Source organism: Hyla sarda, chromosome 9 (genome assembly GCF_029499605.1).
Source record: "Hyla sarda isolate aHylSar1 chromosome 9, aHylSar1.hap1, whole genome shotgun sequence".
In the NCBI taxonomy this organism is placed as follows: domain Eukaryota; kingdom Metazoa; phylum Chordata; class Amphibia; order Anura; family Hylidae; genus Hyla; species Hyla sarda.
This window is the reverse complement of record NC_079197.1, coordinates 26411001-26424639: the sequence shown is the minus strand read 5'-3', so window position 1 is coordinate 26424639 and position 13639 is coordinate 26411001. Positions and strand designations below refer to the sequence as shown.

General features: G+C 43.3%; 1 protein-coding gene across 3 annotated transcripts in view; it reads right to left on the bottom strand.

Moving 5' to 3' along the window:
• Positions 1 to 579: 579 nt before the first annotated feature.
• Positions 580 to 13639, bottom strand: part of LOC130291318 (5-aminolevulinate synthase, erythroid-specific, mitochondrial-like) — a 29271-nt gene continuing 16211 nt past the window's right edge. For all 3 annotated transcript variants that reach the window (XM_056539963.1, XM_056539965.1, XM_056539964.1), the window contains exons 3-11: positions 13427 to 13594; positions 10149 to 10283; positions 9839 to 10061; positions 9375 to 9559; positions 7767 to 7946; positions 4738 to 4902; positions 4219 to 4487; positions 3983 to 4145; positions 580 to 1488 (exon numbers count right to left, since the gene is read on the bottom strand). In XM_056539963.1, the coding sequence (XP_056395938.1) occupies positions 1325 to 1488; positions 3983 to 4145; positions 4219 to 4487; positions 4738 to 4902; positions 7767 to 7946; positions 9375 to 9559; positions 9839 to 10061; positions 10149 to 10283; positions 13427 to 13594 (1652 nt within the window). In that variant the 3' untranslated portion in view covers positions 580 to 1324. The remainder of the gene's footprint in view (positions 1489 to 3982; positions 4146 to 4218; positions 4488 to 4737; positions 4903 to 7766; positions 7947 to 9374; positions 9560 to 9838; positions 10062 to 10148; positions 10284 to 13426; positions 13595 to 13639) is intronic.

Here is a 13639-nt window from a genome sequence, read left to right as displayed (position 1 = left end):
CACTGGTTGGGAAACACTGGCCTAAGGAGACATATCAACCATAGTACAATAGGATCAGGGCAGTTGTTGCTACATCATACCGTCTGCGGTTACATCAACTGGTGCCAGAAAGTTAAACAGATTCGTAAATTACTTTTATTTTTAAAAAAAACGTAATCTTTCCAGTACTTATTATCTGCTGTATGCTCCAGAGGAAATTCTTTTCTTTTTGGATTTTCTTTTCTGTCTGACCACAGTGCTCTCTCTCTGCTGACACCTCTGTCCGTGTCAGGAACTGTCCAGAGCAGGATAAAATCTCCATAGCAAACATATGCTGCTCTGGACAGTTCCTAAAATGGACAGAGGTGTCAGCAGAGAGCACTGTGGACAAGCAGAAAAGAAATCCAAAAAGAAAAGAATTTCCTCTGTAGTATACAGTAGCTAATAAGTACTGGAAGGATTAAGATTTTTTAATAGAAGTAATTTACAAATCTGTTTAACTTTTTGGCACCAGTTGATTTAAAAAATAAATAAATAAATAAAATAAAAGGTTTTTCACCGGAGTACCCCTGTAAGTTTCCCTTTAAATAGTCTCCATCACACAGAAGCACAATAACATTGCAGAAAACTTTATTGTCAGTTGATGTGTGAACATCTCAGACACTCCGGCAGCCCAGACGTGGCGGTTCGTTCGTCCAGTATAGGCAGATGATACACAGATACTATAATTTAAGCGAAGTTTACATTTTTACTTGAAAATAAATTACTAAAGAAGCTTGGCTATAAGATGCTGGGGAATTGTAGTGATAAAATGTGGCAATAATGGTTATGTTGGACTAAGCCAATCCACTAAGGGGTTAGCTACCCAGCTGAACCTATTGCAGAGAAATAATCAGCTCTGGTCCAGGATAAGTGGAAAATGCTCTATGATGCCCAAAAGAGGGGTGTAAGGACTTTCCACTATATCATCAATGTTCTGCACCTTATGCAATGTGACCATGTTAGAACTTTGGCCCGCCAGCTGTTGCAAAACTACAACTCCCAGCATGCCCGGACAGCCGTTGGCTGTCCGGGCATGCTGGGAGTAGTAGTTTTGCAACAGCTGGAGAGCCAAAGGTTGAATACCGCGGGTATATAACCAACTGCAAGCTAATATGCTGTGGCTACTGTTGCCAAGAAGCAGCTAGTGGTCATGCGGTTTACTGCTGTTACGCATCACTACAACAGATGGCTGAGCAGCTCAGAATTGAATATTTTGGCACTAGCCAATGTGGACTGTAGACATTGGGGGTTCATTTTGTAAACGGACTGCTTGCGCTGGGGTGTTGAGGCTCTCCATGCAGGCTTATGCGTACATGGTGATATATTTTGGCTCCATGTTTCCAAAATATGTACGCTCCCACTCGCTCATCAGGTCAAAGTGCAAGGGTCGGTGGCAGAAGTTGCACTCGGCAGCGGATGGTGACTGCAGCGGCATCCCGACTTCCTTCCATGTTTCAACCAGGCACTCTGGAAGATGAATGGGAGGGTTAGTATTGGAAACTATAACAGATAAATGGCTTTAAATGGTGTGTACTCTTGCATATGTGGTAGGCCTCAGGGGTAGGGGTAGTACCGTCAGGGTATTGTTTCAGTATATCAGGGGTTAATGTTAACCCTATAGTTCGTGACGCCAGGCTGAGGGCTATTATGCTGAGATGATTCTCCGGCCTATCGCCGCCCTTCCCAGTAACGACAGGTGCATGTGAATAATGACTGAAGGTCCACAAGGTAGTTGAATTTGAACTTGCATAAACTTTACTTAAAGGGGTTATCCAGGCAAAAAACGTTTTTTTATATATCAACTGGCTCCGGAAAGTTAAACAGATTTGTAAATTACTTCTATTAAAAAATCTTAATCCTTCCAATAGTTATAAGCTTCTTAAGTTTTCTGTCTAACTGCTCAATGATGATGTCACGTCCCGGGAGCTGTGCATGATGGGAGAATATCCCCATAGGAGCTGGACAGCTCCCGGGACGTGAGTCATCAGAAAGCAGTTAGACAGAAAACAGCAACTCAACTTCAGAAGCTAATAACTATTGGAAGGATTAAGATTTTTTAATAGAAGTAATTTACAAATCTGTTTAACTTTCCGGAGCCAGTTGATATATAAAAAAAAGTTTTGGCCTGGAATACCCCTTTAACGGCTTGCGGTACATCCACTGAGTAGTAACAGTCTCAATCAAACAGTCTCCATATACTTCAGTGACTGACAGATGTTGCGGACCTTGACTTTACATAATAGTCTCCGAATTTAGGGTATATTGCGAAGATCCGTCCGGATTTAGGGGATAGATAAGGTCCGGTGGTCTTGCAGAGTGTTTAGGGATTGATACACTCACAATTTAGAAGAGAACAGCAATCGCCGCAAGGCTAAGGCCTAGACTCACTGATGACAGCAGTGCAGATCCTTTCTCGTCAACAGCCAGGAACCAAGAGAGAGATTAATGGCCGCCGCGCCCTTATATGGGCAGGGGCGGGGCCGTTTTGATTGGTCCAATCATCTGTCACTCACCGTCACAAAGGATGGTGGGTGCATTACGTCACAAGGACCTCTAAAGGTCCTCAAGCAGAATACCATAGAGTTTACCTGATCACGTGACCCGCAGGTCCTGCTACGCTCCGGACAGGTAATTAACTATTTCTATACATTTATTCAGTTAGACTTTTATAAATAAGGAACATATGGGGAGGTTAACAACTCTATGGGTGAGAGGTGACAAGGGGTAGACTATACCCAAGGACCCCCAACGTCCTAGGGATTCTGGCTATGGGGACCTACAAACAGATACCGTATAGGATGCGGTACCGGGACACCACACATAAAAATTTCCTATTCTTTTGCACATACAGTTCCTATGCAGACTTATGTGTTTCCATGGTGACAGACTACAAGTAAGTCCCGTGTGTAGTCTGAACCTGCAGTAATACTCCCTTCCTTCCACACCCTGCTTCTTGCTATCCAGCTAAAGACCGGGTGACCATTCCTTACCCACAAAATAATTCATCATATCAGGGGTATTGTTTTGCGGGTTAGCTTCTATGCAGACTTATGTGTTTCCATGGTGACAGACTACAAACATGTAGTCTGATCCTGCTGTAATACTGTGGTGTCCCGGTACAGGAGATGTCCTTTCCCTTTTGTCTGGAGTCCCCTCACCCAGAGTCCCTCCATGATAATGGGTTTTCCTGAAGGGCTATCCCCTAGTCGCCTCTTAATATTGTGATATTTAATGTATATATTTATATATGTAATTAATCTAGGATTCCTCTGTATAGGACCTTAGAGGTCACGTGCCTTTGATTTATGTTGTGCTATGGTTTAAGGACCTTTGGGTCATGTGATATACCCAGGGTTCCATGAGTCAGGACTGACAGGTTTGGCTGACCAATGAGCTTTGTCCCTCCCTCTTAATAAATAAGGGGCTGCTGCCACTAAATTCTCGCTCTTAGTTCCGGATTATCTCCGCACAAATCATCAATTCAAGCTAGGCCTGAAGCCTTATCTTTTGCAGCCACTAAATAGTGAGTCATCCAGCTCAAAACTACTAAAATCCTGTGTGACTACTGCAACTCAATTATCTTCAAGCCAGTAGCACAGTGGCTAGCAAACCAGATCTCATTGTATTCAGAAGTCCCAGCAAAACTGTGAGGAACCTGAACTACGGTCCTCTATACAAAGACTGTTTTGTTAACTGCAGTTGCATAAAATATGCAGTAAAGTTTATTCCGGTTTTATCAAATATCTGCTGTGGACATTCAATTATTTCTCCCTACCGTTTCTGGGACGGTTGGCGGTAGGATCATTTATCTAAGGAAACTTCACCCTGGCGTCACAACAACATAGAGTTATTACCAACATACCCTACACTATTACCTGCACCACCTAGTTACCACAATACTCCCTTCCTTCTATCCCCTGCTTCTTGCTATTCAGCTAAAGACCGGGTGACCATTCCTTACCCACAAAATAATTCATCATGTCAGGGGCGTGGTGTGGAGAGGGGGCCAGTCTCAGCAATTCTTCTCCGCGGGGAACGGTTGGGTAGTTGATGGCCTGGACGTAAATATTGTGCTCTGATAGGAGGATGTCACAGAGCTTGGTGTTCACTGCAGCATTGCCAACCTGGTGTAGGACAGAATAGGTTACCCATAGAGCAGTATTTGTATTATTCATTATATGAGGGGCTGTCTCTTACCCGTATGGGGATGATATGACTGGGACAGTTGATGACAGGCAGCCCGGCATCCATGAGCAGTTGGCGCATATGCTTGACGTTGCGCTGGTGGGCACGTCGGAGAGCTTGTCCCTCCTCACTTTTCAAGACTCTCACAGATTCCAAAGCTCCAGCAAGCACCATTGGAGGCAGAGAGGTGGTAAAGATGAAGCCGGCAGCATAGGAACGCACTGTATCTATGAGGGCAGCCGTGCTAGCCACATAGCCACCGACACAGCCAAAGGCCTTCCCTGATGGAGAGAAAATAGAGAATTAGTGATAGGAACAGGAACCAAGCCTATACTGTACCAATCTGGAGGACATGTCATTTCCAGCCAGCAATGGAGAGGTCGCTTACACAGAATGGGAACTACCAAGTGACTAGTGGCCACCTCTCCTTTTAGGCTTTGTTGGCCATTGTCTTTATAATATTTTACCAAACTTTTGTTCAAGAAAAACACTTATTCATACCTATAATACCATAATATCTCCTTAACTTACCCAGAGTTCCTGAGATAATGTCCATCTTGTGCATGACGCCATCTCGTTCCCCTACTCCTGCACCCCGCACCCCGTACAGCCCCACTGCATGCACTTCATCAACAAATGTCAGGGCACCATATTTGTGTGCTACGTCACACATCTCCTCCAGGGGGCAGATCGCACCTGTAAATCATATGAGAAATTGTGATTAAACCAACAATGTGAAAAAATCCGACTATGGTGTTACGAATGTAAATTCCAACCCAAACGCTGGTGTCACCACCCAAACTAACAGCATCATAGGGACCCTTGTCATTCTGGGCCCTCTGTGCCGACTTTAACCCCTTAAGGACCAGCCGTTTTCCATTTTTGCACTTTCATTTTTTTCCTCCTTACCATAAAAAAAACATAATTCTTTCAATTTTGCACCTAAAAATCCATATGATTGCTTATTTTTTGTGCCACCAATTCTACTTTGTAATGACATCAGTCATTTTTCCCAAAAATCTACGGCGAAAAAGAAAAAAAAAATAAGTGTGCGACAAAATTGAAGAAAAAACACAATTTTGTAAATTTTGGGGGCTTCCGTTTCTACACAGTACATTTTTCGGTAAAAATTACACCTCTTTATTCTGCAGGTCCATACAATTAAAATGATTCCCTACTTATATAGGTTTGATTTTGTTGTACTTCTGGAAAACATTATAACTACATGCAGTAAAATTTATATGTTTAAAATTGTCATCTTCTGACCCCTATAACTGAGGGCTCATTTTTTGCGCCGTGATCTGAAGTTTTTAGCGGTACCATTTTTGTATAGATCTGACTTTTTGATCGCTTTTTATTCATTTTTTCACGATAAAAAAAGTGACCAATACGCTATTTTGAACTTTGGAATTTTTTTGCGCGTACGTTATTGACCGTGCGGTTTAATTAATGATATATTTTTATAATTCGGACATATCCACACGCGGTGATGCCACATATGTTAATTTTTTTAAATGGGAAAAGGGGGGTGATTCAAACTTTTATTAGGGGAGGGGTTAAATGATCTTTATTAACTTTTTTTTTTTGTAATGTTATAGCTCCCATAGGGGGCTATAACACTGCACACACTTATCTTTTACATTGATCATTGTTATCCCATAGGATAACATTGATCAATGATTCTGCCGCTTGACTGCTCATGCCTGGATCTCAGGCACTGAGCAGTCATTCGGCGATCGGACACACAGGAGGAAGGTAAGGACCCTCCTTGTGTCATGCAGCTGTTCGGGACCGCCGTGGCGAAACAGCCCACTGAGCTAGCCTGGGGTAGTTTGCTTTCACTTTAGACGCAGCGATCAACTTTGAACGCCGCATCTAAAGGGTTAATAGCACGCGGCACCGCGATCAATGTCGTGTGCTCTTAGCCACGGGTCCCAGCCGTTGTTAGAGGCTGGGCCGGACCCGCTATCACGGCGTGGCCCTGCGTTATAGAAAGAGAGTGGACTCGGGGCATACAAGTACGCCTTTGGTCCTTAAGTGGTTAATCCCAAATTCTGTGCCCTATGAATATAACTGAGGCTGCATTCACATCTTGTTTTTGCAATACGGTTGCCGTATCCGGTTTCATTGAAAAGACTGTATCGAACCGTATTGCAAACCGTATATATACACATTTAATTGTAAACCGTATGCCAACCGTAGCATCAAGTTGTGTACGTTTTGCATCATTTAGGGGTTTATACGGTTTTTAACGGTACAACAAACCGTAGTCTACTATGGTTTTGTGTCCCGGTCAAAAACCGTATCCAACCTGTATACAGATATTTTAAAATGGAGTTCTATGGTAACTGTATTGAACCGTATGTGCGTACGGTTACATCCGGTTTGCACAATACTGTTTTTAATTTTTTTTATTTTTATGGGAAATTCAATAAAAAAAAAAGAAGAACTTTATTTGAAATGTTGACAAACATAAAACCATATCCGTTTTTTTTTTCAAGGAAAACGTATTAAAACGTATGCAAACGGACATCCGTTTTCAAACCGGATACGGTTTAAAAACATGAGGAGGCATATATGGTTGCATATGTTTCGGTCCGGTTTGGAGACATACGTTTTCTGTACAGAAACAGGATACGGCAACCGTATTGCAAAAACGAGATGTGAATGCAGCCTGAGAGGAAAAGTTGCTGAGTTGCCCCTAGCAACCAATCAGATCTCTTCTTTCATTTCTCAGAGGCCTTGTTAAAAATGAAAGCAGCGATCTGATTGGTTGCTATGGGCAACTCAGCAACTTTTCCTCTGGACAGGTTTTGATAAATCTCTCCGACTGTGTACTGTGAGTACATTTATTAACCCTATAACATAAGGTATATTTTTAGACTAGGCATCTTAAGATGCGCCAGTTGAATGCAGGATGGCATTGGGTCGGCATCCTAATTCTCCAACTTGGTTTTAGCAACCAAGTGTAATCAGTGTACTCAGCTGTGTAACGTATAAGGCAGTGTTTCCAAACCAGGGTGCCTCCAGCTGTTGCAAAACTACAACTCCCAGCATACCCGGACAGACTTCGGCTGTCCGGGCATGCTGGGAGTTGTAGTTTTGCAACAGCTGGCGGCACCCTGTTTGGGAAACACTGGTATAAGGTCTTTTCAGACACATTATAGAAAACAATTCTATTCATTGGCATTAAAAAAAATAAATCTTGAAATTTTAAGGAATTAAAACACAAATCATAACTTGTCATTGTAGGATGATTCAGCATAAAACTGTTGAACCCCTTTGATCTGTACTTAATGTGACTCGGTAGGGGGGAGGCGATGTCCCCTCTGTCGGACCCCCACCTATCTGATGCTCCTGACATGTCTTTATATCAGCTGCACATTTTACAAATATCTCATGTGACGTCCTCCTCCTCATTAAATGGATTACTGCCTATGCGATGATCCTGTACGGGACATTGTTGTTGGACATCTCCCGACCACTGTCACAAATCAGGTCACTTTTTTTTTTTTACAATGTTCATTGTGTTTGAAGGGATAATTAGTGAGGGAACTTACCGTCCATAGAGTGCACAGTCTCAAAGGCAACAATCTTGGGTTTTTTAGGATCTGATTTACGGAGCAGTTCTTCAAGATGATCAGGGTCATTGTGACGGAAGACATATTTTGCCACCCCACTGTTTCGGATGCCCTGGATCATAGAGGCATGGTTTCCAGCATCTGAGTAAATTTCACAGCCTGGAAACAAAGACAAACAAATGACTATTGCACCTGTTTAAGGGGGAAGCAACCAGGCTCCGATAATGTGCTGAGGGTATTGCCAAATCTCCTGTCTACCTTCTCGTCTTCTCCTTCCAGTCTTATTTTCCTTTCTTTTTCATTCTTTTCCTCCGTTCCCTATACTTTCCCATCCCTTCTCCAATCCTTCACTCTCCTTTCCCTTCTCTACTCCTGCTTTCCTTCCCTTCCTCCCTTTTCACTTCTCCATGCCTTCATTTCTGTCTCCTCCTATTATTCTTCCACGCCTTACTTTTTTTTCGCCACTCTCTTTACTCATCCTTACCTCTTTTTCCCTTTGTCCTGCTTCACATCTCTCTTCTCCACTTCTCCCTTCATTTTACTTTCCCACTTTTTCTCCTCCCTTCTCCACCTTTCTTCATCCCTTCCTTGTCCCGATCCTCTCATCTCTCTTCACTCCTGTCCTTTCTTCTCCGCTCCTCCCTTTTACCCTCCCTTCTCCATCCCTTCCCTGGCCCAATTCTCTCTTCACCAATGTCCTTTCTTCTCCGCTCTTCCCTTTTACCCCCCTTCTCCATCTCTTCTCTGTCCCAATCCTGTCTTCACCCCCGTTCTTTCTTCTCCACTCCTCCCTTTTACCCCCCCTTCTCCATCCCTTCTCTGTCCCGATCCTCTGTTCACCCCCGTCCTTTCTTCTCCGCTCCTCCCTTTTACCCCCCCCCCTTCTCCTTCACTGTCCCAATTCCCTCTTCACCCCAGTCCTTTCTTCTCTGCTCTTCCCTTTTACCCCCCCTTCTCCATCCCTTCTCTGTCCCAATTACCTCTTCTCCCCAGTCCTTTCTTCTCCGATCTTCACTTTTACCCCCCACTTCTCCATCCCTTCTCTGTCCCGATCCTCTCTTCACCCCAGTCCTTTCTTCTCCGCTCTTCCCTTTTACCCCACTTTTCTCCATCCCTTCTCTGTCCCGATCCTGTCTTCACCCCAGTCCTTTCTTCTCCGCTCTTCTCTTTGACCCCACTCTACTCCATCCCTTCTCTGTCCCGATCCTGTCTTCTCCACTCCTGCCTTTTACCCTCCTCTTCTCCATCCCTTTCCTGTCCCGATCCTCTCTTCACCCCCGTTCTTTCTTCTCCACTCCTCCTCTCTAACTCTCCACTTTCTCCTCCACTATTTCATCATATTATAATGTAGAAAATGTCCGGATGTGTATAAAATGTATTATCATTACTTGTCACCTTCACCAGAGCCCCAGTCTACCTTATCACGTGCAGCTTCCGTAATTGATACGGAACAGAACATTCTTAGTAGAATTGAAGAATGTATAAAATCGAACTTTAGTTCATGACCTCTCCTAAAAATGTCCAAGCAGACCCATGCACAAAACTGACGCAATTCGCTTGTCTTCTTAGTAGACTTACTTTACCTACCTGGTAACATCTTTGCCATGGTGAAAAGAGTGGAGTCGTTGGCAACAAAGCAGGAGGAGAAGAGCAGAGCTGCATCCTTGTGGTGCAAATCTGCCAATTCACATTCCAGATCCACATGGTATTTGCTGGTACCAGAAATGTTCCTAGTTCCACCTGCCCCAGCTCCATGCTCCTTAAGAGTCTCCCTGATAAGGGAAAACATGTAGATTTAACCATTGTCAGCCATTTTGGATGCTATGGATAGCTATCTTTGCTTTGCTTGTTGCCTACACAGAACGTTTTTTCTTCTTCACGGAAGTATAGTCTTTAGAAGAGGCTCTGTCGACTCTTTCCCTTGACAATCAGGGGATTAGTGAATAAACTAGAAAATAGTTGTCTCTTATGGATACTTTTTTTTATGTGTAGTCTACATACTGTCAATTGGTGTTTAATGTGCACATTTGCTTTCCCCTTTTTGTACTTACGAAATAGCTTTGAGCACCCGGGGGTGCCTGCTCATGCCCAGGTAATCATTGCTGCACCAAACGGACACTTCCTTCTTTTGTCCATGGAGGTCAGAGAAATCCTCAGCCAATGGGTAGGCACTTGCCTTGCGGTTCACAGTCTTGAACACCCGATACGTGTAGTCCTGTTTCTTCTCCTCAATCCTCCGGTTAAAGAACTCATCGTAGCCAAAGGCAGCTCCACCTGGTAGGGAAGTGAAAGGGTGATCAAGACTTGGTTTTCTGACTTAACAACAATAGGGAAAATTCTTTGGGAGAAAACTCAATATACCTGTCATGTTTTCCTTAATCAGATGAGTTGGAATGAGAGGAGCCCCAGTTCCAAGGTTGACTTTTTTCGGGGAGTCACCATAGAACTTCTTCTTCAGGTTGGACTTGACTTCATATAGCAGAGAACTAAGAACATCTGATGAACAGATACATAAGGTGTAATTGGAATTGACCTGATCTTCCAAGTATGGATGAGTCAAATGATTCACAGACCAAGATGTTATTTAGATGCTTTGGAATAACTTTTGGATCACCTGATCATCAGATTCTTGAAGTTTATATCAGTCTTGGTGTAGGGTTCTTTAGGCCCACCAGTGGAAATGAATCAGAGGGCCTACCATCTCTCTATACAGATTGCGTATGTACAGTCATGGCTGTAAATGTTGGCACCCCTGAAATTTTTCTAGAAAATGAAGTATTTCTCCCAAAAAAGGATTGCAGTAACACATGTTTTGCTATACACATGTTTATTCCCTTTGTGTGTATTGGAACTAAACCAAAAAAGGGAGGAAAAAAGCAAATTGGACTTAATGTCACACCAAACGCCAAAAAATGGTCTTGACAAAATATTGGCACCCCTTCAAAATTGTGGAAAAATAAGATTGTTTCAAGCATGTGATGCTCCTTTAAACTCACCTGGGGCAGGTAACAGGTGTGGGCAATATAAAAATCACACCTGAAAGCAGATAAAAAGGAGAGAAGTTCACTTAGTCTTTGCATTGTGTGTCTGTGTATGCCACACTAAGCATGGACAACAGAAAGAGGAGAACTGTCTGAGGACTTGAGAACCAAAATTAAGGAAAAATATCAACAATCTCAAGGTTACAAGTCCATCTCCAGAGATCTAGATTTGCCTTTGTCCACAGTGCGCAATATTATTAAGAGGTTTGCAACCCATGGCACTGTAGCTAATCTCCCTGGGTGTGGACAGAAGAGAAAAATTGAATAAAGGTGTCAACGCAGGATAGTCCGGATGGTGGAAAAGCAGCCCCAAACAAGTTCCAAAGATATTCAAGCTGTCCTGCAGGCTCAGGGAGCATCAGTGTCAGTGCAAACTATCCGTCGACATTTAAATGAAATTAAATGCTATGGGATGAGACCCAGAAGGACCCCACTGCTGATACAGAGACATAAAAAAGCAAGACTACATTTTGCCAAAATGAACTTGAGTAAGCCAAAATCCTTTTAGGAAAATGTCTTATGGACAGATGAGACCAAGATAGAGCTTTTTGGTAAAGCACATCATTCTACTGTTTACCGAAAACAGAATGAGGCCTACAAAGAAAAGAACACCGTACCTATAGTGAAATATGGTGGAGGTTCAATTATGTTTTGGAGTTGTTTTGCTGCCTCTGGCACTGGGTGCCTTGAATGTGTACAAGGCATCATGAAATCTGAGGATTACTAACAAATTTTGGTTCGCACTGTACAGCCCAGTGTCAGAAAGCTGGGTTTGCGTCCGAGATCTTGGGTCTTCCAGCAGGACACTGACCCCAAACATATACATCAAAAAGCCCCCAGAAATGGATGGCAACAAAGCGTTGGAGAGTTCTGAATTGGCAGCAATGAGTCCAGATCTAAATCCCATTGAACACCTGTGGAGAGATCTTAAAATTGCTGTTGGGAAAAGGCGACTTCCAATAAGGCTGGGTCCACACTACGTTTTGTCCCATACGGGAGCGCATACGGCAGGAGGGAGCTAAAACCTCGCGCTCCCGTATGTGACCGTATGCGCTCCCGTATGCCATTCACTTCAATGAGCCGACCGGAGTGAAACGTTCGGTCCGGTCGGCTCATTTTTGCGCCGTATGCGCTTTTACAACCGGACCTAAAACCGTGGTCAACCACGGTTTTAGGTCCGGTTGTAAAAGCGCATACGGCGCAAAAATGAGCCGACCGGACCGAACGTTTCACTCCGGTCGGCTCATTGAAGTGAATGACATACGGGAGCGCATACGGTCACATACGGGAGCGCGAGGTTTTAGCTCCCTCCTGCCGTATGCGCTCCCGTATGGGACAAAACGTAGTGTGGACCCAGCCTAAGAGACCTGGAGCAGTTTGCAAAGGAAGAGTGTTCCAACATGCCGGCTGAGAGGTGTAAGAAGCTTATTGATGGTTATAGGAAGCGACTGATTTTAGTTATTTTTTCCAAAGGGTGTGCAACCAAATATTAAGTTAAGGGTGCCAATAATTTTGTCCAGCCCATTTTTGGAGTCTGGTGTGACATTATGTCCAATTTGCTTTAGTTTAGTTCCAAAACACACAAAGGGAACAAACGTGTATAGCAAAACATGTGTTAGTGCAATCCTTTTCTGTGAGATTCTTGAAAAATTTCAGGGGTGCCAACATTTACAGCCATGACTGTATAAAGTCTGTATAAATCACCTAAAGAATACTAAATTTAATCTATTAAAGTCTATTGTAACTTTTTACACAGTATTCCGATGTCTACCAGAGAGCATCATTATGAAGGCCTAACATTATTATAAATAGTTAAAAGTAAGTCCTTCAGGCTTCCTAATAACTTTCAATAGTTTCCGAAGTGGCAGTCCGAATATATTTGGGCTATTGCTTGGCAACAAATGTCTCTCTCGGCAGGTGGCACCACCCGATCTCCATGCCCCCGTGGAGACCCAGCATTCTCACTCACTACACTATATCTCATAACCAGCATTTTTCTTTCCACAATTCCTGGATTATCTGTCAAGTATCAACCAGTGACCATAGTGAAGAGGATGTGTATCCTGTTTTGGATACCGCCTTAAAGGGCTACTCGGGCGGAAAACTATTTTTTTTCCAATCAACTGGTGCCAGAAAGTTAAACAGATTTGTAAATTGTAAATATGTAAATATTATAAATTCTTAATCCTTCCAGTACTTATCAGCTGCTGTATACTACAGAGGAAGTTGTGTATTTCTTTTTCTGTCTGACCACGGTGTTCTCTGATGACACCTCTGTCCGTATCAGAAACTGTCCAGAGCAGGAGAGGTTTGCTATGGGAATTAGCTTGTACTCTGGACAGTTCCTGACATGGACAGAGGTGTCAGCAGAGAGCACTGTGGTCAGACAGAAAAGAAATTAAAAAAAGAAAAGAACTTCATGTGGAGCATACAGCAGCTGGTAAGTACTGGAAGGATTAAGATTTTTAAATAGAAGTAATTTGGAAATCTTTTTTACTTTCTGGCACCAGTTGGTTTAAAAAAAATTTTTTTCCACCAGAGTACCCCTTTAAGCTTACTTTATTAGATTCATCCAGGCTCCATTTGCAATGTTTGTACCTGTCTTGAAAGCCTTTAAATCCTCTTGGACTTCAGGGCCAGCTTTCTGGACGATAGAACTGTTGTCTTTCTCCATCTCTGTCTCGATAAAAGGGCACTTGGCGTTGGCAGTGGCAGCTTGAGGTGCGGCCTGTGCCAGGGTGCGCCTGCTGGAGGCTCCAGAAGAGACTGAAATGGTAAAAGTTGCGTGGATTAGCATGGGGACATTATAGC